The sequence below is a fragment of the Pomacea canaliculata genome, linkage group LG12, assembly GCF_003073045.1.
Source record: "Pomacea canaliculata isolate SZHN2017 linkage group LG12, ASM307304v1, whole genome shotgun sequence".
Classification (NCBI taxonomy): Eukaryota; Metazoa; Mollusca; class Gastropoda; order Architaenioglossa; family Ampullariidae; genus Pomacea; species Pomacea canaliculata.
The window spans coordinates 23,491,778-23,516,847 of NC_037601.1; the positions used below are offsets into that span (position 1 = coordinate 23,491,778).

The window sequence follows — 25,070 nt, forward strand, 5'->3', positions numbered from 1 at the left end:
TCAACGAAGTTTGTGAGAATGGGTGACAAAGCATGAATTTCTTGACACTTGCATATGTATTGCACTGGTTGACCGTTCATATAAAATGGTATGCTAATGAGGGTTATGACCCTTCTGGAGGACAAACAGTTACTGTCACTGTCCTATTATTATTAGTGAGCAGTAATGTGGAGATTAGCAAGTTATCACTTTGCAGAAAAAGATCCTGAACACTTCATGTGTCATGCTCAGTTTGTCAACCATGATTGTTTTCCATTCTTGTGAATAATTGTTTTGAAACATTATGCAGTGTCCTAGTGTTGACGGCTGAAAGCAGCACAACATAACTTACACAGCTGGTGACACAAAAGTTAGTGCCTGTCACCAATAGAGTTGAATCAACCAGAATGCCACTAGCCAAGACGTCAAAAAGTGCAAATGGGGGTGGATAGGACACACACTGCACAAACCAGCTGACACCATTGCCAAGCAGGCACTTGACTGGAACCCTCGGGGGAAGAGGAGAGTTGGGAGACCAAAGCAGACTTGGAAAAGAACAGTAGAGAGCGAGGCAAAGGACATCGGAACCACCTGGGCCCAACTGAAGGGGGCTGCCCAAAACCGGGTCCACCGGCGAGGTGTTGTTGCGGCCCTATGTTCCTCAAAGGAGCAACAAGGAATAAACTACCAATAGAGTTAAAGGTTGGCTGTCCTGGGTTTAGTTCTCGTCTTGGGCCTGCTGCTTTTTCTCTATATGTGGCATCTGTTTACAGGGCTGGCTGCCTTGCCGTGATATAGCCTTAGTTGCTGGCTCAGTGTAAAATACTATTCCCCACCTCCCCCTATCTTCAATGGTGGAGATGCTCTCGCTGATTAGGTATGACTGATGAATGTTGTGACATTTCATCCATTTTACAAGCCAGCCGTTCAAGACCTGGAAAATGTCAAATCCTCCAGCTACTGCCAGAGCTTTTTCCTGAATTAGTTATCCAATGGAATTTTCCTCACAAAACCTCTCCCAAAGATGTTTGACTTTAACCGTATTCAAATTCTTATGAATTATCTAGATCTCCACTTCTGCCACCATGCCATCTTTCCAGAATTGCCCCTTTCACTTTGATTTTATTTTGTATTTGAGTTTTTCCCACACCAAAAGAATTTACAATGGCGATTGCAGTATCACTTTGATCACTATTTTTTTTATCACCTTTACTCTTGAAAAAGTTTATGTTGTTATCAACACGTGACTTCTGCACAAGATCATAATGAAGCACAATCAACTGTCATGCAAAAACAACAAACAAGAAGTCTCTTTCATAATGTAAAGTTATTTTATGTGATTTCTGCACAATATATGTAAACAGTCAGACTGAGGCAGTCTGTTTTAAAATCTACTGAATTTGAAACCCCTCGAAAATCAAGGAATGGGGTTAAGTCATATTTTTTAATGGGTTGTATCTTGATTTCTCAGCAACAGACAAAGCCAAGTTAAAAAAAGTATTTTGAAAAGTAAAGCAATCCATGAAACCAGCACTGCCAAACCAGTGCACATGGGAAGCCAGATACAAATTCTACAGACTACAAACCCTAAGGCCACAATAATTTGAAAGTTTACTCCTGTAGGTCACCTTTTTTCCCCCCTATTATCTTTCCCTCCCTCTCCTCCTTTCTTTGTTGGAACTGGATATAATGATTCAATCACTTGTTAAGTTTAAATTGCAGTTTTTCAGATGTACCTGTTGGTGACAATAACTGACATTTAATATTCTTATGCCACAAGCTATCAGCTAAGGTAATGAAAAATGTAACCATGGACGTGTACAGGAGGACTGCTGTCTGCCAAGACCAACACTTGATCCACTGTTAGTCTTGGTGAGCCTAAACAAAGAATGTGAATAAACCAAAAGCTTTATCGTCTAATGCCTCGTTTTAGCAGCTAACTGGAAAAAATCGTCTGCCAGCAGTCCAGTGATACAAGCTTGTGATGTCACTGAGAAGACAGAACAAGCTGATTGAACATGTCTTCTTAGTTTTATTATTAGTTTACTCCTTTTACCCCTCCACCCACATGCCATCAGTTAAGTCTTTGCCCATACACACCTATATGTTATATATGTTGTGTATTGATCTCGTTTTCACCTGACAATTGTGATCTTGTCTTCACAGCCATGTTTATCATGCTGGAGTGATGGCAGATGCATATGGGGTGTACAAAAGCATGCTGACATGGAAAACAAATTAAAGTGTGTGTAAAAGGTGACAAATGGATACAAGGCCTCACAGTAGAAATGTCCCTTACCCCTCAGCTTCCCTGTTTTTAAAGACATGTCCATTCTCTCACACTGATCCCTGTTGTTACTGCAATTCATCTGCTAAATCTCCTCGTCCAATTTCTTTTAGTGCATTTGCTAATACAGCTATTGTATAACATTCAGGAAATGTTTCTTTCCATTTCTTCAAGACACGATAGTTTATTTCATGCTGACCATCCCCTCTGTAATCCTCTCCAATATGATCCAACTGAGGATCATCTAAATTAAGACACCGGCCAAGATTCTTCCACTCCCTGTTTAAGTTTTCACACAACATGTCAAGCTCTTTCTGTGTAGGATGGCGCTGACTGCCTGAAAAAACAAAATTACTAAGCTTTATGCACTCTAAAGCATTGTTAGAATTTGTAATAATTGTTTAAAGCTGTGTCATAGTGAGAAATTCAACCGTCAAATGAGTCAAACATATCTGAAATAACATATATAAAGAAGCAAAACAATAGCTATCAAGTAATGCAAATCAAGAAAAAGGTGTAATGCAAAAGGGACAAAATGTTAAAAGTCTAATGAAAGCATGGTGCGGCCATCAAAGAGGATGGCATGAGACTTATTTTGGCCCTTGTGTTCCAAGGTCACCGATTTGTATATTATTGTTTTATGCTGTGCCAGCAAGAGGGCTTATCGCGGCAAATAAAGGACGTTTAAGATAGCTACTTGAACTACAGGTTTGTCTGTGGTATAGTATATTTGCTTTGTGGAAAATTTGTTTAATGTGCTTATGGGTATGCAATGTTTTTTGTGGGTTCTGTGCACTTTTCCATCTGTACCACAGTTCCCTATTTCACAACCAGGGCCAAACAGCAATATAACCAAGAAAACCCTGGCGCTCGTCATGCTAGAAGAAACGTTTCCTCAACAACATTAGATACTGGCTTACACAGATGGGTCAGCAACAGATGCCATCTGAAATGGAGGAGTTGGGGTATACATCCAGTACCCTTCATGGACAGAGGCAGATGATAACCACGCTCTTGCTGCAGCACGAAGAGAGCTGAAATAGAAGCCCTGATCTGTGCAGTGAATAGTGTCAGTGGCAGAGCAACATCCGATTTGTAGGTTGTGTTCGCAATAGATGCCCTGTCTGTGCTGCAGGCTGCCAATGATAACCAACTACCTGACATCAAACACTGAGAAATATTAACTGTTTAAAAATGGTACTTCTCACCAAACAGCTAGAAGATCTGGACTTTGTAGATGACATCAGTCTTCTATCTCATTGGCAACAACATGCACAAACCGAACTGAGTAAGCTAACAGAGGAAGCAAAGAAGACTGGTTCAAAGGTCAACAGAAACAAGACTGAAGTAATGAGAAGGAACTCCCAATCCAACTTCAAGGAGAGAACCAAGAAACAGACCGCTTCACAAATCTGGGGAGCAGTGTCAACAAGGACGGTGGAGCAGATGACGCCATCAAAAGCTGCATCAACAAAGCCAGGCATGCTTTCAACAGCCTACGCCCCATCTGGAACTCCCGAGCATTATCCTTCAGTAGTAAGACCCGCATCTTCAACATCAATGTGAAGGCTGTTCTACTGTGTGGTTCTAAAACCTGAAGAGTGACAAACACCATCAACAACAAGCTCCAGACCTTTACCAACCGATGCCTGTGCCATATTCTGGGAATAAGATGGCCTGAAAAGATCTCCAACAGCAGCCTGTGGAAAAGTACCAACCAGAATGCCACTAGCCAAGACATCAAAAGGCACAAATGGGGTGGATAGGACACACACTGTACAAACCAGCTGACACCACTGCAAAGCAGGCACTTGAATGGAACCTTCAGGGGAAGAGGGAGGTGGGATTGGTGTTTTACACCGTGCCAGCAACTGAGGCTATATTAAGGCAAGGCAGCCAGCCCTGTAAACAGATGCCACGTGCAGAGAAAGAACAGCGTGCCCGAGACGAGAAATGAACTCTGCGCAGTCAACCTTCACTGTATTGGTGACAGGCGCTAACCGTTGCACCACCGGACCGCTCGCTCAGGGGAAGAGGAGAGTTGGGAGACCAAAGCAGACTTGGAAAAGAACAGCAGAAAGTGAGGCAAAGGACTTTGGAACCACATGGGCCCAACTGAAGGGGGCTGCCCAAAACCGGGTTCGCTGGCGAGGTGTTGTTGCAGCCCTATGCTCCTGGAGGAGTAACAAGGAATAAACTAAACTAAAAATGGTACTTCAGTGGACACCCTCACACTGTGGTATTGAAGGCAATGAGGAGGCTGACAGAACGGCAAAACTTGTGGCTGAAGACAGGTAGGACAAAAACAAGGTCAGTGAAAACCATCACTAAGGCCTTGCAAAGACCTAACAAAGCTGGGGCATTGCACAACCAGATGTGAGTAAAATAAACCAAACCAGGTTCCCCTAACACAGGTCCTCTGTATGGCAAATGCAGAAGAAGATGGGGTATTCCAGCTGTTTCACCCATCTAGGCACTAGAGGTTGGGTTTTCACCTCTAGCTTCTGAAGCTGGGCCCAAGGAGTCCAGGCAACACATGAGAGAAGGAATCAAACAGCCTCAACAAGTTAAAAATAAATTGTTAACAACACTTACGTGTAAGTGGCTTTTTGTTTTTAACATGAGATCTTGTATGACCAACTGATCCTCCTTTGATTATTGTTGTGTTTGTCTCGCCTCCTACCTGAAGCATTGCACCAGGTTTTAGTGCTCTTGCTAGTCCTGTAGCTTCAATTCTGCACCCTTTCGCTGCAAACAAAAACAAAAAACAACAGATTTTGTACTACAGTGATCCAGCCATAACACAGCAATGAGTAAACTACTCTGAACTATAAAAATGCTGAATGAGGAAGGAAAGAGAAAAAACAAGTTAATGGCAATCATGCTAATAAATCATTAAGATACGAGATAAAAGGATACAGTTTTTATAAATTATAAGCAAACATTTCTGCCATAATTAATGATGTTTGGAGACGCAGATGAATGTCTATGAAAAACTGCGAGAAGACCATGTTACACATCACCAGCAGTGTGGCACCACAGGATAACAAGGCAACAAACAAAGGGTTGGACAGAGATATGCAACAGTCTTAAGTCATCTGTCATTTCTGGGCTCAGTCAGCTGTATAAATGACAAGAAACAGGACTGCGAGAGAGAGAGAGTAATGCAGTGACAGAGTATCTGGGAGTTGCTAACTTCTTTCTACCCAACCACAGCAAACAGTTCACATCATCCATTGATTCCAAACTCTGTGTTTCTGTCTAGAGTTTATTGAGATTTAGGTGACATTATCTGACAATGATGGGAGGGCGGTGTTCAAAGATAACTTGGTGGTTACCAAGAGCTCAATCAGAGGGCAAGTTCTCAGTGACACGCCCATCGCTTTGCCGACGCAGGTACTGCAGCTCCTGCTGTCAAGACATTGCACAGAATTATTCATTAGGCGTGAATCTGTGTCCTGAGGTTTTCACCAGACCTTTGTGTTTTACAACAGAACCTAGCAAATACCTACATCGTAATGCCATGTAGACAAGTTTTATATCAGACTCTGCTACCAGGGCCTACTGGATCCTATCAGGTTGGATCACTGAAAAAAAGGGATAATGGCTGTTCCATGGCACCTAGCAATAACACTTTTTTACTTCTTTTATTAATATGATGTATTGATTAATATTATATTATTTATTACTATTATATAAATAAATTAATAAGATGTGCATGCACGCCTATATGTAAAGCGCCTTGAGTCTGGCTGATGTTGGAAAAAGGCGCTATACAAATGTGCTATTTATTTATTAATAACTGCTTCCTACTTTTAACAAATCTATTCAACATGCCTAGTACTTCAGTCAATATATGAAGATTGGTTGGTTAATGCCATGCCAGCAACTTTATCACAGTGAGAAAGTGTTATTGTAGTATTAGAAAATAAAATAAAAAGAGAAATGATGATGTGCCTTGCATGCAGATAGCAAAGCCATGCACATACAAAGCATCCAAACTTGGAACATTTTTCAATATTAATATTAAAAAGTGTAGGGGAGAAAAAAAATGCTGCCCTAAGAAATGCCCAAGAATCTGACCGAACAGAACCAACTCAAATGTAAAGCCTAAGGAACAAATGTTCTTGAGTAAGGGGAGTAAGCAGCTGATTGGTGACAGTGTCTAAACCAGGTGCAGTTGGTATACATTTAAGTTTATTTTAATTCGTATATATCGGATGGGGAAGTAATCATGTACATGGTGCTGACACATACAGAGGTAAGGAAGGTGTGTATGCCTATAGTAGCTGTAAACATTAATGTGTGGTTAAAGACATCCACCTATTCTATTTATCTCCTAAATTTCTACTGAATTAAGCCTTCTTTATTTTAATCGATTTGATTCACAGCCATCCTTCTTGCATCAGCTCTAAAAGTGGAAGAATTAGCTAAATATTTTGCTTTACAATCAACCACACTTATTCTAAGCAAGAATTAATAGGTCAGTAGCATGTTGCTTAAAATGGAATTTTTATTAGCTTTTTAAAATTTTGGGGATGACTTAAAAAGCTAAGGACACAATCATTATTTAGACTGACATTTTCATTACTAAGTCTAAACAATTCCACTCCCAACAGACACCTGCATACTTCTGAAATGGATCTTGAGAGTGTGTAGTGCTCAATGCACTGACAGTCCAAACTTAAGACGCATCTTTTCAGAACAACCCTGTCCTGATCCTGAGCATGATGTATGTCTGTATTTATGTTGTGTATGAGCAGCGTCTGTAGTAGGGATGAGCATGTCTGTTATATGCTAATATGGGTGCATAGTTGTTTATGATCTAGTATATATATGATTTATGTAAAGCACTGTGCAAAAATTTTTGGAAAGGCGCTATATAAATTCTCATCATTATTATTATTATCTCTGAATTATTTGGCAGTAGTTGTAGACCTTAACCCACTGTCTTTTCATGGTACAAACTAGTGGAACAGAGATCACAGCACTTCCACTAAAAACACACTGTGGAAGATGTGGGAGAGTGTTCGTTAATATGACTGTAAATTGTTCCATACCCAGTAGTTCATCTTGCTTTTGTGCACAGCAGTCAGACCCCAAACTCATCTTTTCTCTTTTCTCACTACTCTGTGCAGGTTGATCTGAGAACTTTATGAATTCAGTCAATAGTCATACCACTTCCAGAGAAAGGAAATCCTGAACATTTGCAAAATGATGTTCAAAACAATACTTAACCACCTCCAGGCCACCACTTCAGGGCAGGCAGGAGGGGAGGGAGGGAAATTGGAGTTTTATGCTGTCAGAAAATAAAGCTATATCATCACAAAACAGCTGGCCCTATAAACAGGTGCCACGGGCAGAGGCCATAGATGAACAAATCTTGCAGTGCCTCATCCTGATAGAAATGAATCTACAGCATCAACAGGATCACTTCCACAACAATGATTACATAAAATTGCATCTGGCATGATGTGCTGTGCCATGTTACACAAAATTTCAAACTGTTAACGCGCCATCAGCATGTTGCCAAGCAAGGTGTGCCCTACTCATGTTTAAAGCTGCCACATCAGAGATCTGTCTTGCAAATGTTTTCATCAAAACCTACTATGTATTTTAACAATGTCAGGAAAATGTTTTCATTAAAACCTACTCTCTATTTTAACGATGTCAGGACTCTCAGGTCTGTTGCTTGCTGTATTCATCTGGTTGCCTCTCATTCTTGGTGCCTGAGTGGCAAGTTCTGCATCAGTCTGTAGAGACTCAGAAGGTTGTTGGTTATTGGGATCTACTTCTTGTCCAGTCTGAAAAATTGATGGATGACCTCCTTGTTTCTCAATGTCGTCAGAACACTGTATAGGTCTGCCTGACTGAAAGGTAGAAATTAAAAAAAAAAAGTGTATCCTCTTTCAAGCAACAACATGAATAAAAATAGTGCCTTTTTAAAGTGCACTCAGCTATCTAAGGATGCACACAACATGGTTGGGGGAGGGGAATTGATGTTACATGCCAGCAACTAAGACTATATCACGACAAGGATGCCAGCCCTGTAAACAGATGCCTCATGCAGAGAAAGAATAGTGTGCCCAAGACAAGAGCTGAACCCAGGACACCCTAACCTCACCATATTGGTGATAGGCGCTGTTGCATCACCCTGCTGCCCCACACATGGAGATGACCAAAAAAAAATGAGTAAGGACTGACTTGCCAGAAGCAGTAACCACTTGACAGAAACAGAAGCTTACATCTACATTAAAATAAAAATACACTGTAGTTGAAAATAATTAGAGCATAGACATGGAGAACGATCATAATATACAGTGTTCCCTCGTAGTGAATCGAAACCTCCGGGCGTATCTAAACGTATGGTATAGTCTGCGCGCATGCGCACGAAGCGAAACTCATAGCGGATTCACAAAATACAACTTCGCGGTTTTTGATAAATTTACTAATCCATCGAAGTGCTCAAAGTATCGATCGCTATTTTCGTGCTGGGAGTGAAGTTATCGTTCTACAAAATACCATAGATTCATTTCAACAGGAAAAAGACGAAAAATGTAGCTATATTTGTATTTCTATTAAAATACCATGGTTATTTTGTAGATAGACGAAAGAAATAATTGTGTATGAGAAATCCATTGCTATGCGTAAGCGACGAGCCATGATTGTTATCTCCCATCTCGCAGCCAGTTCGAATCAGTTTTTTGGGTTTCTCTGAGTACAGTTATAATTTTTTTTACACTAATTTGTTATTGTACTGTATTAATACCATGATTAATATAATACTTTACACTCACATGATATTGTTTTACATGTATATATTATTATTGCATGTATGTCCCTATTTCGCGGAAATTCGTTTATCGCGGCTGATCATAGCACCTATCCCCCGCGATAAACGAGGGAACACTGTATTCATAAACATCTGAAAACAAAGCTCAAAATCATGGGGAAAAAAATGCTACATGCTGTGTTAGTCATATGACAATGATATGCATGGTAGATTAAATACATAGCTTTAACACTGGTTGATATGAATTTACACCTACTGAAAGTTTGTTAACCAAGAATTTACTTAGAAACTTGGACATTATTTGATTTAAAGACAAAGTAGTTTTGAACTTACCACAGCATAGAATAAACTGGCGATTAATGGAGGTACAGATGAAGATGTAAGAAGCCGAATAAACAAAGCCAGGCTTGCATTCCACACCCTACGACCTATCTGAAACTCCAAGGTTTTATCTCTACACACCAAGATCCGCATCTTTAACACAAATGTAAAGTCAGTCCTTCTGTATGGATCTGAGACATGGCGGGTGACAAATGCCATCACCAACAAGATACAGACATTCGTCAACAGATGTCTGCACCACATCCTCAACATCAGATGGCCCGAGAAGATCTCCAATAGTGAAAAAGAAGATCTCACCTGTGGGAGAGAACCAACCAAAATCCTGCCAGCCAAGACATCAAGAAGCGAAAGTGGGGTTGGATTGGTCACACCTTGTGAAAGCCAGCAATTTAACAAGACAAGCTTTGGGCTGGAACCCACATAGGATTGGCCGGGTTGGGAGACCCAGACAGACATGGAGGAGATCAGTCCACAGAGAGGCAGAGACAGCTGGCATGACAACTGGAAAGGAATGCCCAGAACCAGGTCCGATGGTGGGGTGTGGTTGCAGCCCTATGCTCTACTGGGGGTGAATAGGAATAAGAAGAAACAACATAAAAAGATATGACAATGACCTAAACCTACCTGGCTGAGGAACTTGCAGAAGGGAAATTTTATGAAAGGTGTGCAAAAAGAAAGGTAAAACCCCCTACCTCATGTGGTCCCTAACACCATAAGACAAGACTTGGCTAATTGAAAATTGAAAATCAAAGACTTTCATGATATCTCTGCTGTTTTGATATCATTTGTTTTGACATTAAATGAAAGTTCAAAAAGGTTATTATATGTGGTGCAATTTGTTGCCACAGAAATGATCCAAGATGGCATTAAAACAGTTTTAAAAGTATGTAACTTTTGTCCTGCTATGAGTAACCTTGCTTTTAAAATTGTTAACTAAAGAAACAATCTATAATTCAATGTAGGGAGATAAGTATTTTAAAAGTGTCATTTTTTAATAAAACAGTATATTTACATTTTTAAAAAGTTATTTAAAACATTATAACTATTAAGATACTAATTTTTTTAAATCAAGCCAACATTGTTATCTTGAGGTTTAGTATCTACCAGCTTTATAAGTATTGCCTCTCTGATATCTTCACTGACATTGCCTCACATATCCTTATGGTTTGCAAGCTTCAGAAGAAGTAGCAGCATCAGCAACAGAGTCTGTAATCATCTTTAGCCAGCAGCTGCAAACTGACAGTAGGAATATCAACCTATTTTAATTCTTTCCCTTTAGTGCCACCAAAAAAAAAACCCTCATTTAAGTATTCCCATCAAAAACAGAAGATGAACACAATATCAGCTTTGTCCTACTAGCAGCATTATGATTGGATCCATTTATGTCATTTTTACTGTGCCAATCTACTCTAGCCTTAAACACAATGTTGAGGGTATTAAATCATAATGGAGAAAAGATGAATATCTGTATAGACTGGATTATCTAAATGCAGAAAGATATTTTCTTAAGCACACCGAGCAAAACAATACACTTTATGCTTGTCTACTTATTTTACTGGTTGTTTTCTTAGGGCATTATTAATATTAGAAGAACTAATAACTTTTTTTCTGGTATTCTTTATGTTTATTACTGCAAAATTCTAGGTTTCTACTATCTCTGATTTATGTTAATTTCTTCATCCCTTGTCCCTTCCTTGTAAATTAATAAAATGTGATTTTTTTTGTTACCAGTCTTTCTATGGGAGGATATTGCACTGTAATGTGATAAAAGAGACTGCCATATAATCTAAATCTTAAACATCTGTTCTTTACTTAATTTTGTTGAGTTCAAAATACATTGAAAAATACTTCGTTTCAACAATGTTTCTGTTTAATGACCTATTTCTGCAGTTTTCTGGGGGTTTTTTTCTTAACATTTTAATGAGACTTGGGTTTTAAGTGCATCAAAAATCTTAGCAATTATTTGAATAATAAGCCATTGATCACACCATCAGAAACTACTGAATCCTATCTAAAGAATGTAAACTTGACGAAAATGGGCAAATGCATTCTTAGTTTCCTTGGGGTTATTTTTTACACTACCTAATTTTTCCAAAGAAAGTCTATGCTTACTACTTCTTTATTTTCCTGCTTTACCTTTTATCATATTTCATGTTTACTAGCTTCCTAGCTTGAACTATGAAAATTATTCTGTTTATATATACAGTTCTTTAAAATTACGCAAGGAAATTTTGCTAGAATAATTAAGGACTATGTTATATTTCAATAGTAACTTTTAAAAATTTTGTTGTGTAAAAAGATAGGAAAATTAATAAAAATAAGTCATAAACGAAATTTTGCATGGAATAACAAATAAAAATTGATTTTTCCTAAGTAGCATGATTATGAAGCCATTAATTTATTGCTTGGTGGCCATTTAAGATAACGCTTTATATATCCCCAAGAGCAATTGGACGAGGAGTATTTTCGACTGCCTCCATGGCAACCCACAGTCACAGCAGTCATGCAACACTTTTCTGTTTCACTATTGATAGTGAATATAGACCCTATTGTGATAGGCCCTCTTGATACAACCATAACTGAATAGTCAAAAAGCTCGACTGTACTAAAAAGTCACCTTGTAATGAAGCGTTCCTCCTTAATTGCATGCAATCATATTACTTTTTATGTCAAATTAATCTTAACTTAACTAATAAAATACGACACAATTACCAAAAGGCTAAAATAGAAATTAATATATGCTTATATGATATATATAATGATATTTTCATAATGACTAGTTTGTTTTTGCTACCTCTGCACACTATAGTCAGAGGTGTAAACTTCATACACTTGTCTATTATTGTGTGAACTAGACGCTAAAAGAAAAAATATCAACAAACACAACTTTAAAAATAAACACACAATTTTGCAAATTATAAAGACCCATAAATAGAGATGAAAAACTTGAGAACACGGGACGATAGTACTGAAGAAAGCTTTCGTCGCTCAAATAAGGAATTATTATTTGAAAATGATGTATCCCATTTAGATTTTTCCGGGGGATGGGCTGGTGGTGGCTCACTGTCCCTAGGTATAAGTGTTATCAAGATAAAACAAACCAATTGTGTATGTACAAACTCACCATTTTAGTGTCCTTGATTTAACTTCAAATCTTCAGTATGATCAGTACTGGTCGCAGTACGCAAAGGGAAAGCGAGAGATACTTTCAGTTTCGTGCTCGCTCTATTTCCTTCTGCTACATTTATTCACGAATTTGTGTATTTCTCCCTTGAGACTCGATCCGCTGTTTATAAAGGTCTACCAAAAATGGGTTTAATACTACTAAATAATTATTCCTATAGATGTGATGCTTATCTCAGAGAGTAGGAAGTCGATTCAATTGCTGACGGAAGCCTTACGAAACTAAGGGAAACCACAAATGTGCATGAAAAGGCAAAGGTCTTCACGTATTGCAATGACCCAAGTCCCTTCACGTGACGTAGCACGTGATATGCTAATGCAGGTCATAACCCTTATGGGGCCGTAAGTCGTTGCACGGGGGGGGGCAACACGGGGATAAGCGTCTTGCCTTCGGAGTTAAAAACCGATGTCCAGACCTTGCAGATGATGTTTTACCCCATGAGCCGTAATTATAAAGCGATGGCAAAGATGCTATGGGTGGAAGAAACTCGGAGTAGCATCCGCGGAGTCTGAACGCAGCTTTATAACTTCGGAAAGAAGACACTTTTCCTTCAAGTTGCCCATGAAATATATCCCCACGCCCCTGGAGAAACTATACTTACTCTCGCTTCATAACCACGGCCTTATGGATAACAATCTCCGCGTCTTAGCTTGCTCAGTGTTTACAGCTGGAGGTCTCGTCAGCTTGTTTTATAATGTGTACAATTTGTAGTCGCAGATGCCAACGTCTTCACAATCGGGTCAATTTTGTCCGTACTGAATGAGTTGGGAAAGTTAATCTGGTCATTATCTCATTGTTCATTAATTAAAGTGCGCCTCAGATGGGATGCAATGGCCAGCTCCTGTTCGCCCTACATGGAGGACAGTCATCACACTAGAGGTCCATCCTCTCTGGTAAAGCATCGAGTCAAAGTATCGGCAATGCTACGTTCGCAAACGATCATTCTAGTGATAGAGTGATGTCCCTTCGCCTAACTGGCTGGAGGGGACCAGCTCTGATCTGACGTTTTTTGTTGTTGTTTGTTTTTTGGTTTTGTTTTTTTATCTTCTGTGGATCTACGATGAGTTTTGGTTTCTCCCATTCATCTGTAATTTTTGTTGCACCGTTCGCCTCTGTTGTGGATTGTTATTCTGTGCTTGTGCTGCGTCATTACAATAGACATCTTCGTCCACTAACGGCTTCCGTCTCATGTTCTTTCATCTTGCTTTGGATTTTTGACTGTAGTGGATTTTGTGCCTTTTTTTTTAAACTGACACTCTTAGTTGTTCTAGAAGACAAGCAGTATGAACCTGTGTGGACCATGCCTAAGGTGACCAGACGTTTCGGGAGCGAAAGCGGGACACGTGTGTCGTCACCGACAAAAAACGCCGTATCAGCGTACGGTATTCAGATTTTTAAAGACATGAAAGCCAGAACGGGACATTGGGCATATTCAGGCGGACACGAGGTCAAAGTGGGACTGTCCCGCCTAATGATTCCATTTTTGATTCCATGATCTATGCGCTTCGGCGATGTCGTCTGGAGATGAGATGCGTATGTATGTCATCCTGCATCTTCTTCCCGGCATGTCACTGACTATACTGTCTCCTTCGTTTCTTCAACGCCAGGACTGTGCTCTGCTCTAAACTGTGTTGCCTTAAAACTTAACATCTTATCTGAACTTCAGGCCGTTGAGAGCCGGCATAGGCCCTGGGGCAGAGGACTTGGTAAAACAAGTACAGTGGAACCTCGGTTAGCGAACGCCTCGGATAGCGAATTTTTCGGTTAACGAACAAAAATTTCGCTAAAAATTTGTCTCGGATAGCGAACAAAATTTCGGATAACGAACAAAAATTTCGTTAAAAATTTGTCTCCGATAGCGAACAAAATTTCAGATAACGAACAGCCACGTGAACCTCACGTGACCGACCAGCATGTCATCATTCGCGCTCGAGACAGTTACGATCAGTCGTTCCTTACCTGTGCGCATCCTTCTTATTTAGTGATTGTTGTGCTTTATTTTAATAAGATAATCCTCAATCATGGCTCCAAAGAAGATTAAGAGCAATTAATAGTAGTAATCACAAGGGCGCGGCAACAAATGAATTGAAAAGGAAATGATTTCAAAGTATGAAGGTGGCATGCGTCTGTCGGATATGTGAAGTCGTCTTACCGAAGAGTTTTACAAAAAAAGGCAGAAGGAGCAGACACTGGACAAGTTTTTTTCTTCAACCTCAAAGCTACAGAAAAGGGAAGTCTATAATGTCACGTGTGCTCATGGAGAGGGGATTCAAAGCAGTAATTCCACCCCTTCCTCCCCACACCTGTTTCCAACCACGCCGTCAAAACGGCAAGTTTTCTGTTTAAATGCTTTCATTAATGTTTTTATGTTTATTTAACTCCATTTATATTGCATTATAACTGTTCTCATTAAAACAAATACCTATATATATATACAGCCTGTAACTTTCAAATAGCGAGTCAACAGGGGCTGGGAACCAATTAAATCTATTTCCTTTATTTCTTATGAAAAAATTGTTTCGGATAACGAACATTTCGGTTAACGAACAGCTTTCCAGAACGGATTAAGTTCGTTAACCGAGGTTCCACTGTATACAGTTGGTTGATTTCATAGATTCCAGAGTGATAAGAAGTTAAAGACAAACAAAAATTATGTCAGACAAATCAGTAACAAAGCATTGTGTTTGTTCCGAATATCAAATGTCTGATTCTCCACCAGCAAGTCAGCCTTAAGACATCCCTTCGCCACCACTGGCACAAAACAAGTCGGAGGTCACTGTCAACATGAAGGAGTTGTCGTCAACAGAAGTGGTCATCGTGAAGTTTGACAGTGTGGCCTGTGTCGATCAGCTATATACAGGTCACAAAGATACAACCTCAGTGCATGTAGCTCGATCAGCACTCGCCAACAGGACTGAAGACTGACAAATCAGCGTTCTTTGTGAACTTTGGAGATGCTGGTCAAACGGACGCTGCTGTACTTGGTCATGACACGATTAATGTTGGTGGTGCTGGCACAGTGGGGCCAAGCACCCGATGATCTTACCCTTCATTTTTCATACAATGCCCTGAGAACACCCCAAATGGCACGATCCTTTTTAACTTCACGGCCAGATTTACTGACCATCGTCGATATGTTACTATGACATCTGCTTCCCAGCAATACGTTACAGTCGAGCTAGTCACAGGATCCGACGGCAGGGCCGCCGAGAGCCAGCCCGGGCCCCGGGACAGACGACCTCTCCAGGCCCCTTGTACTTGTAATCGTAAATTATTTTCCCAGTATATAATGTATGTTTACAATTCAAATCTCAATATCTACACTTCATTCAGTAACGAAATATAGACTGCAAATTAACATTAGGACAAGTGCACTAGGATCTACATCACTACTTGAACATAAAGAATATGATACCCGCTGACTACACTTCTCACGACAGGCCCCAGTACCCCGAAATTGTATTCTGCAGACTTGAAACTCAACTTCTGCATGTATAATGCTTGGGTGTTCTGTCCTTAGACCTTTCTTTAAAAGAAAAAGAAAAGGAGAAGAAGAAGAAAAAAATCCACTGACCAAGGCCGGGCCCCCTTGACAGCCGCGGGCCCGGGTACACCAACCCCCCTGTCCCCCCCTCTCGTCAGGCCTGTCCCACGGTATGTGGAATATCAGACTAAACACCAAACTCGACAGAGAGAAACATGATCAAATATGGCTGAATTTCGACATTCAAGGTGATGTTGTTCTTCAAGTCAGCACCACGTTGTATGTCCATGATGTCAATGACAGCCTTTTCCAAGTTTGAGAAACTTTTCTATGCTGCTGACGAGAACACGCGTGTGGGAACAACTGTCTTCGCTAACATCAAAACAACAGACCCGGACGAGGGCACAGGCAACACAGTTTCATACAACATGACTTGTTTTGCATTATTTATTTTTTTACTGCGCAACGAGCATTCGTATGAATGGACAACTGCTCGTTATAAATGATCATCATCATCATTCTCGGTTGGCAATTTAATTATATAGCACTGACAGTGGCAGCTAAATAGTCCTTACAAAATGAATCACTTATAATTAAAGAGTTTTTGCTATAATGGTAATTAACTGTAGTCTTACCTATAAAATCTCTTCTTGCTGTAACCATCAAAACAGTAATTAAGTTAAAAAAAACTTATTTGTATCTCAATTCTAAAAGAATATGTGAAATGGAGCACTTCAGCAAAGACATAAAAAGCAATAACGGGTAACATAATAAAAAACTTTTTTACAATCTTAAAATTATTTTAAATTATTTTTGGGAATTATTCTTTCTTTGTCGATGATCAGAACAAATTTATTAATGTTTATATATATATAGTATCTGCATATATGTTGATTAAATTATCTAGCCATTTACATCTGCACATTAGAATTTCTTAAACCCTGTTCATTGAGAACACTTATGTTTGCAATGTTCAATGAATGAAAAAATAAATTTCAGCAAATGCATTATTTTGTTAGACTTGCTTTGACTTACATGATAAAAATTTTACATTCCTGGTTCTAGTGTAGTTTTCAGAGCATCGATCTATTGCAGGTTCCCTTTTGAGATATTTTACAATAAGTAAATATGAGACTCGTGTCACTATAGAATACCAAATGTAATGTGGGTGATTTTTTTTTTTTAAATTGTGAAACAGTAAACAATAAAAGACAATGCAAGAAAATTAATCAAAGAACTTTAAGGATCGAGTTGTCATTATGCAATTTTAATTGTTCTATTTTATGCAAACAGAGATATATAGTAAGGTGGCATATTGCAGTAAGCTGAAAATCAGTCTTCAGCTAGTGCTTTGCGGAATTCTTAAAAAAAACCACAACAGATTAATAAACGTGTGACATATTCACTTCCAAGGAAGAGTTCTTAAGTGCCATAAAATTTTCCTTATGCATTGTAATATTTTTTAACTCTGCCAGGACTGACTGTTGGTTCTATTTCCCATGCACGGGGGTTGCTTGGAAAATACAAGCTTATATCTTAATACTTTATGGTTATCAGATTATCAAAAACTATATATTCTTAATAGTCATAATATGTAAAAACACTTTACTCCAGCAATGGAGATGAATCAAACAAAAATATTGTTAGAACTAAAACTTTGTCTCTCATGCAACAAGCCTATAAAATAATTTGTCAACCAATCACAAGATATTATGTCTGCTGTGCTGTTATCAGCTAAAACTAACATAAATATATTTATTTAGTTCTTTCTATGCTAAAATGCATTGCTGATTTTCTAATAGTAAAATGATTGTTCTCAAGATAAATGGCTAATCTGGTGAATTGTTGTATTTGATCCCACTATCTTAGAAAATGCTGGACAGAGTTTATTGAATTTAGAAATGGAAATTTGCACCTAATTGATGTTTAAATTGCCCCTTTTAATTGAGAAATATATTGTTTTGGGGCTAAACATTCAATGGTATAATAAATGCATATAAAGTTTCACAGAAGCAAACACTTTGTGGGAGAGGTTTTTTTTTTTTTTGTAAGATTGTTGATAACTGAAACATTGCTGGAAAATATTGATTAGTTCATACCAGACTGAAGACAAGACAGTCATCTGGTTGCATGCATAAGTTTAATAATGTTGGAATACAAGTAATAATATATTAACCTTATTTTATTTACTCAATTATCTTTGATTACTGTACTAACTTTACTTTGCATTTTATGTCTTCCTTTATCATAAAATGACCACTAGTCTATCTGTAGATTAAAAATTCCATCAGTGAGAGGAAGAATTGCACCCATGCATGCAACAAAAAAAAGTATAACAAATGTCTGTCACATTCTTCTCGGTTGCTGTAACTCATGTAGGCCTGACAGAATTGTCAATTTTAGATTTACTTGAGACTTCACACTAACTTCATGTGATCTTAGATTTTTTTATCTCCACTAGCCAGAAATTAAAAGTACACTTAACAAATAATTGACAGAAATTTCTAGCTATTTTAGAGATCTAAGTTAACAGGTGCACTGTCAAGATTCCAGTCACCGACATTGTTATTTTTGTATTTCCTACATCTGGAGACTGGTCTGGTTTTTTTTGTTTTTTTTTTTTGGGGGGGGGGTTGGGGTTTTTTTTTGTCAAAAATATGGCATATGGAAAAGTATGGTCACAATACATCATTTTGCTATTTCAATACACATGGGAAACAAAGCTTGATTACAGATAAAACTGCTTTTTACATCAGCTGTTAAGCTATAGATATAATATTTATCTTAGTGAGAGATCCAAAACATTTTAATTGATATGTTCTTCAGTAATTCATTAAAGAGACATCTTTGTTTGTTTTTCAGCATCAACTTCAATCCAAGATTCGAAGAACTCAAGAAGACAAGGTCTCAATTATCACTTCTTCAAACTTATTCTTTACAAAGAATCCTGCCTCACCAATGAGAAACTTATCCTGAGCACAACCAAAACCTGATGGATCTATTCAGCCCAAAATGCTGTTTCCCTCTATTCAGACATTTTTGGCTATCTTTCTCTCAAAAACCACCATTGCTTCAGTGACTGTTACTGACTGTAAAGTTTTACTTGGACTTCTAATTTTATATTGTTTTGTTTGTTCTATGCATATGACATTTGATCTTATTGTACCTACACTTATACACATCAGCATTAAGAGAATCTTTGTTGTTTTTGGGGGAAATCCTTGGATTGACACATATCCTGCTTAGAAGCCAGACAGGTAATGTGACTGCCAGTCATTAAACTCCAGCTTCATTTTTTTCTATTACAAGAAGTTGCTTAGCTGGAGGACAGCATGTCACTAGAGGAAGGCACAATGCACATGATGGTAAAAAGTCACACCAAAATTGGAAAGCTTGTCAATAAACATGCATGTCTAACAATAGGAAGAATGGTCAAGAGTATAAAGTGACTTGTCAGTTTTAACAATTGCCGCTTTTTAAAAACCTTGTCTTAGGGTATTGGCTTACCTCTTTCATATTTTGGTGAGTTTGGGAGTTTCACAGAAGTAATCGATCAGCATATGAGATCCATATGTGTATGAGATGTTTGCTGATTGAAACATTGTTGGTTTCAGGTTTGGAACATCAGCATTTTCAGATGATGGATAGCCTAGGATTATTTGTATTTTCTACTAAAGCAACGGTTTGAACCTAGCAGTCGTTTTGCTATAATGTCATTAAAAAAACAGTTCATCAGCTGAAAATATTTATAAAAGACAATTTATGATAAACAACATTTACCACAGTTATCAAGTTCTTTTTGTTTCTATTTTGTTCTTTTTGTTTTGCTTTCAGGAAAATGAGCCGCCACCCTTGTTGTGTTCAATAAACATAGTTATTATTCTTATTGTTTGTACTGATTAAGATATCAGAAGGCAACAATTACATGATTGTTGGTTGTGATATCTCAGTGAAAAGGTTTTCTAATCTTGTTTCTGTGTTTCCTTATGTGTAAAAAATAACTCACAAGAGAATTGCTAGTGTTAGTCTCTTTATAATGATAGTAATAAACTGACAATTGAAGCAAGTGTTTTAGACAATCCACCAAAGCAGTTGACACTATTATTGGACTATGATTGGCCTAAGCATTGGCGAAATAGGCATTACATAAATGATAATGAAATGCTAGGACTTGGCCAAGATATGTGAGACATTAGAGCTTATGGACCACTAAAATATTTCCAGGAGTTAACCAATTTTGTGACAACACTGGGCCAATTTTCACTTCCAATCTTGAACCTATATTGCAATCAAGTAAATGCTAATATTGCAGCAAATAAAAATGCTAAAACAATGCTAATTTTTGATCAGTTTTAGTGTGTTTTCTGGGGTAGTATCATGGATACATAGATTACCTTTATGCTTTACTACATGCAGCTACTATCCTCCATATATAGCGAAAAAGTCTAGATTACCTAAGATGCACTTTTATTGATTAGCAAATGGATGAGAACCCCATTGTTGTTGGTGTTGGTGGTGGTGGTGGTGCAGAACACGTGCTTTACACAACATTACTTCACGATCTTATATCCCATTACTGTACGGTACCACATACAAAACTGTGAGAACTTACCATTTGTGAAGCAAATGCCTTTGAAGTGACGCGAATATACTGTCCTCCGATGAGGATCGAAAGAGTCGTCTGCTTGATCGATTACCTTCACAAGTGCTACTCGCTTTTCGTCGGTGTCCACAGTTTTGGAAGCCGGTGAAACGAAAGACCTCGACATTTGGCTCTCTGAGTCTGGCACCCAAAAATCGCACATTTCTCGCTACCAGGCATCTTGATTATAGTGGACATCGAAAGTTCCTACCAAATGTTGACAGCAGCAAACATGTTAGTGGGATGTCGGGTACCCTGTGAAGCCTCCTGCACACTGGCACATAGTGGGCTGGTTAGCGATGTGATCAGTCCTGTTAACTAGTGTCTGTGGTTTACATAGTGGGCTGGTTAGTGATGTGATCAGTCCTGTTACCTAGTGTCTGTGGTTTATATAGTGGGCTGGTTAGCGATGTGATCAGTCCTGTTAACTAGTGTCTGTGGTTTACATAGTGGGCTGGTTAGTGATGTGATCAGTCCTGTTAACTAGTGTCTGTGGTTTACATAGTGGGCTGGTTAGTGATGTGATCAGGCCCGTTCTTAGCCCGAGGCAAAGGGCATGTGCGGGGCCCTCACGCCACGATCACACGGTTTTAGTTGGGATCTAAAGTCACTTTTGTCCTCAGGGATATCTCGTCTTTTATCATTGACAGCACGCTACATTACAACAAAAGCCTACGATTAATTTATTTGTAACGTTCGTCAATAGGTTACATTAGCCTAGTTACCATATCAATCAAAAGCGCGGGGCCCCTTGAAGCGCGGGGCCCTAGGCAGATGCCTCGTCCGCCTGCCCCTAAGCACGGCCCTGGATGTGATCAGTCCTGTTACCTAAGGTGACCAGACGTCCCGCTTTTGACCTCGTGTCCCGCCTGCTAATCGGGCGGGACGCCCAATGTCCCGCTTTCTGGCTTTCTGCCAAGTCCATCAAATGTCCCGGTTGTCTTTAAAAATCACTTTTTTCGGCGTTCTTTGACGGTGACGACACCATCATCGGCACGTGTCCCGCTTTCGCCCCAGAAACGTCTGGTCACCTTATGTTACCTAGTGTCTGTGGTTTCACTGACACAGTAGAACAGCAGTCGCCATTGACAAGTTGTATTGGTGACAAGCGGGTCTGTTCAGTGCCACTTTAAGTAGTTGGTAAAACTACACAGCATATATACATATAGTTGCAAGTCGGCATGTTCTATACTTCTATAGCATACAGTCCAGCATAAATCAGATGTACAAAAGAAATATATTGATAAATACTTATACGACCAGGCAAAATCCCAGCAGTTTAAAGACTCTTTATACTTGCCAAATGCATAAAATAGGTTTGAGAAAGTTGCACAACTAATTGATCATGATGTAGACAGGGCTTTGGAAATGTATAGTTACTGCGTGAATGAAGCCACATATTTACGAGAAACCGTGTGTGCACATATGTATATATTGACACACAAGATCATTCGAATGGTTTAATGTGGAGTGTAAAGACTACAGGACACTATATTTCGTTAAGAACTGAAGAAACTTCATCCCTCGCTAAAAGAAAAGATCGGTCAGTTCTACAGTATGAACAAGAAATCTTGGATTGTGGAATGCTGCTGTGAAAGAGTACACCTGTTCGCCCTAAATAAATGTCTTGCTGTTGATATTCTTACACCTAATGACCTTGTATATAATGAACTCAATCGATACCCAATCATGATAAATTTAACTGTGAAGTACATACGCTAGTAGTTGATGGTGTTGCATTTGGATAACCAAAGACTAACCCCCAAAACTTGCTTAATACTGTTTAATCTGGAAGCAAAGTGGTCACAAATGTTCGTTGTTTATACTAATATGGATCTGGGCCGTCGGAACCAGCACGGGCCTTGAGGCAGATGACCTTTCTGGGTCCCTTGCATTAATCAGTAATTATTGTCGTACATTAGTTTTCCAAAATATATATATATGCCTACATGCACATTATACAGTTACGTACATCAGTGAGTGGTCAGTAAGTGATGAAAAGTAACGGAAAAGGACCAAACTTGTAGCATTTTCTGTGGAAGAAAATCCCCAAAGTGATAGAGACCTTTCATGTCAATAGTGGACGTCAAAAACTCACAGTTCGTCAAACCTATTGCAGGTGTAATAAAGGCGGCAATATGCAGTATATACAATAGAATAAATAAAAAGTTCGATCCCCCTGTCAAAGTAAATTGCTCTGGTGAGCAGAACCTTCACTGCCAATGTTCCTATAAGCTGTTCAATCCGATCTTGACACATCGTTGACCGCAACACGTTCTCCACTCTGGCCACAATGCTCAACGAACTCTTTGGTAGCTAGCCATTTACAAAAGACTCGAAGGATCACTGCTACATTTGTGAACAGTGCGTCGATTGTCATGTGGTGTGGACAGTTTAACTAACAATTCTAAAGCTGTCAGAGATAAATGTCAGAGATGATGATGATGATGAAGATGATGGGGTGCACGATGATTATGATGATGATGATTGATTGATTAAAATATGTCTTCATATTTAGAAGACAAAACAAAAAAAAGTAAGAACTGAGCCAGCAATTGCCGTTCATTTTAAGATGTGCTAATTTTAAAATGAGTAGATAAGAAGTTGAGGATTCTTTACACATTACAAAATAGAAATCTTTTGCACATTTTAGCATATATAATAGTACATAGAAATAAAATTATGCAGTGCTAAAAAAGTCTTTTTATACTTGTTGAGTAAGGATTTGGTAGCGCAGTATTTCTGAACTTTTCTCGCAAGCTCTTCATCTCTTCAATCACCTTTTCAATTTTCATTACTTTCAATTAACACTTGCTAGCTAGTGACCTTTATTGACACTGATGTAGCTACCTTGTCAAATGCCAGCAAGAGAAAGAAAGCCTGGAAACGTCACAAATAAAAAATACAGTTTCTTAATGAACAAAGTATTAACGTGAAGCGTATATCTTGCTTCGTGAAGTTTAGAAAATAACAGATCTTTGAGACAACTTGCACGAGGCACAAGAGAGCGCATCAAAAGGTTTTGAATTTAGTGTGCATATCTGTTTCTTAGGTCAAAGTTTTCCATGGTTCAAGCTCAGGGGTGGGTAAAACTAACTGTTCTATCAAAGGTAAATCGAGGATGTTTAGGAGTCGTTTGAACTCCGCCCTCATTGAAATCCTGGTAACAGCTGGAGCAAAAAAGTGAAGGCTGGGTGACTGACCATCGTGAAGTAAAGCATCGTGAAGTAAAGGCATCTGCACATGATGATAATTATTAAACTGGTTGGGATGCCCGTCTTGCATATCGCCCAGTAGACGTACGCCAACATTGGGCATAAGAGAATTAATCTTCTTCGCCTGACTCCACCGTCAAAAATGTTATAAGCCCCTTTGTTTGCAATTTTAAAATGGTCTTACAATAATGCGTTCTATTTTGTTGTCTACGGTAACAGTATTACTGACACTATACTCCTTTGGTATCACGCAGTTTTGTTCTCCGGCAGCGACTGTACATAGTTGTATGTTTGGTAATGGAGAAGCATATATAGGAGAAGAAAAAGTCTCAGTGTCCTTAAAAAATGAAAAAAAAAGGCTTTGATCCTTACTTAATTGCAGGGTTCAGGGGAGGCCCCCCACCCCTCTGCCGCAACCCTTTTGACTGTTAGTTCCCACTATAGTCTGTATGTCACTTAGTGGTCAGTTATCTCTATACATATATCCCAATGCACGGACAGTATATACTCTATAAGAGTCTATATATACAGTTTCTGCGCGATAATCAGTGTCCAGCGGACTTCTCACACCAACAGAATACAGAGTGACGAGAACACATCACTGACTACATATCCTATTCATATCTAAATATCAACCGGCTGTATGGGGACTATTATGTGTGGAAAAAGCGACACGGACATATATATATATAGCATGGCAACTAGCTAGAGAGTTCGATCACTTTAGCACACATACAGCGGTTCGTATTGACTGAAATAAGTGGGAAAGTTTACAAATAGAGATACAAAATCCAGGGCTCGGTATTTCGACCGATCCGTACTGAGACTTGATCTTAGTTTTTATTTGATTTGGTTTAACTTATTATAGTGCAAGAAAATAAATATGTTAAAAGGAGTTGATTTTTCAAAATTGTTCGAGCATTCTTTTCTATTTTGGCGTTTTCTTTTTGCCACAGCACGCATCTGTGAAAATGAAAGCCAAGTGGATGCTATTTTTTTCTAAAATATTGTATTGTTTCATGTGCCTTTTATTATTAAAAATATAAGCTTACACACAACACGCACAGGCTGCCAGTCCCTACGTCACAATTATATGGGTGAAACGTCATCATTTCAGGAGAACGAATATTATTTGTGAACTCAT

The 25,070-nt window shown here is 38.8% G+C and overlaps 1 protein-coding gene across 1 annotated transcript; it reads right to left on the reverse strand.

The window, feature by feature from the left end:
- Positions 1–1,289: 1,289 nt before the first annotated feature.
- On the reverse strand, positions 1,290–10,522 carry LOC112577048 (receptor-interacting serine/threonine-protein kinase 1-like). The gene is made up of 4 exons (XM_025259955.1): positions 10,506–10,522; positions 7,920–8,136; positions 4,862–5,014; positions 1,290–2,603 (listed from the first exon to the last, which is right to left on the reverse strand). The coding sequence occupies exons 2-4, from the start codon at positions 7,984–7,986 to the stop codon at positions 2,335–2,337; spliced, it is 489 nt and encodes a 162-aa protein (XP_025115740.1). The 5' UTR covers positions 7,987–8,136; positions 10,506–10,522; the 3' UTR covers positions 1,290–2,334.
- Positions 10,523–25,070: the final 14,548 nt, after the last annotated feature.

Coding starts and splice junctions, on each gene's coding strand:
- LOC112577048 (XM_025259955.1), bottom strand. CDS start 7,986: ATGAGAGGCAACCAGATGAATACAGCAAGCAACAGACCTGAGAGTCCT. Junction 5,015..7,919: donor TGACATCGTTAAAATAGAGA/GTAGGTTTTAAT, acceptor TTTTGTTTGCAG/CGAAAGGGTGCAGAATTGAA. Junction 2,604..4,861: donor AAACAAAAAGCCACTTACAC/GTAAGTGTTGTT, acceptor TTGTTTTTTCAG/GCAGTCAGCGCCATCCTACA.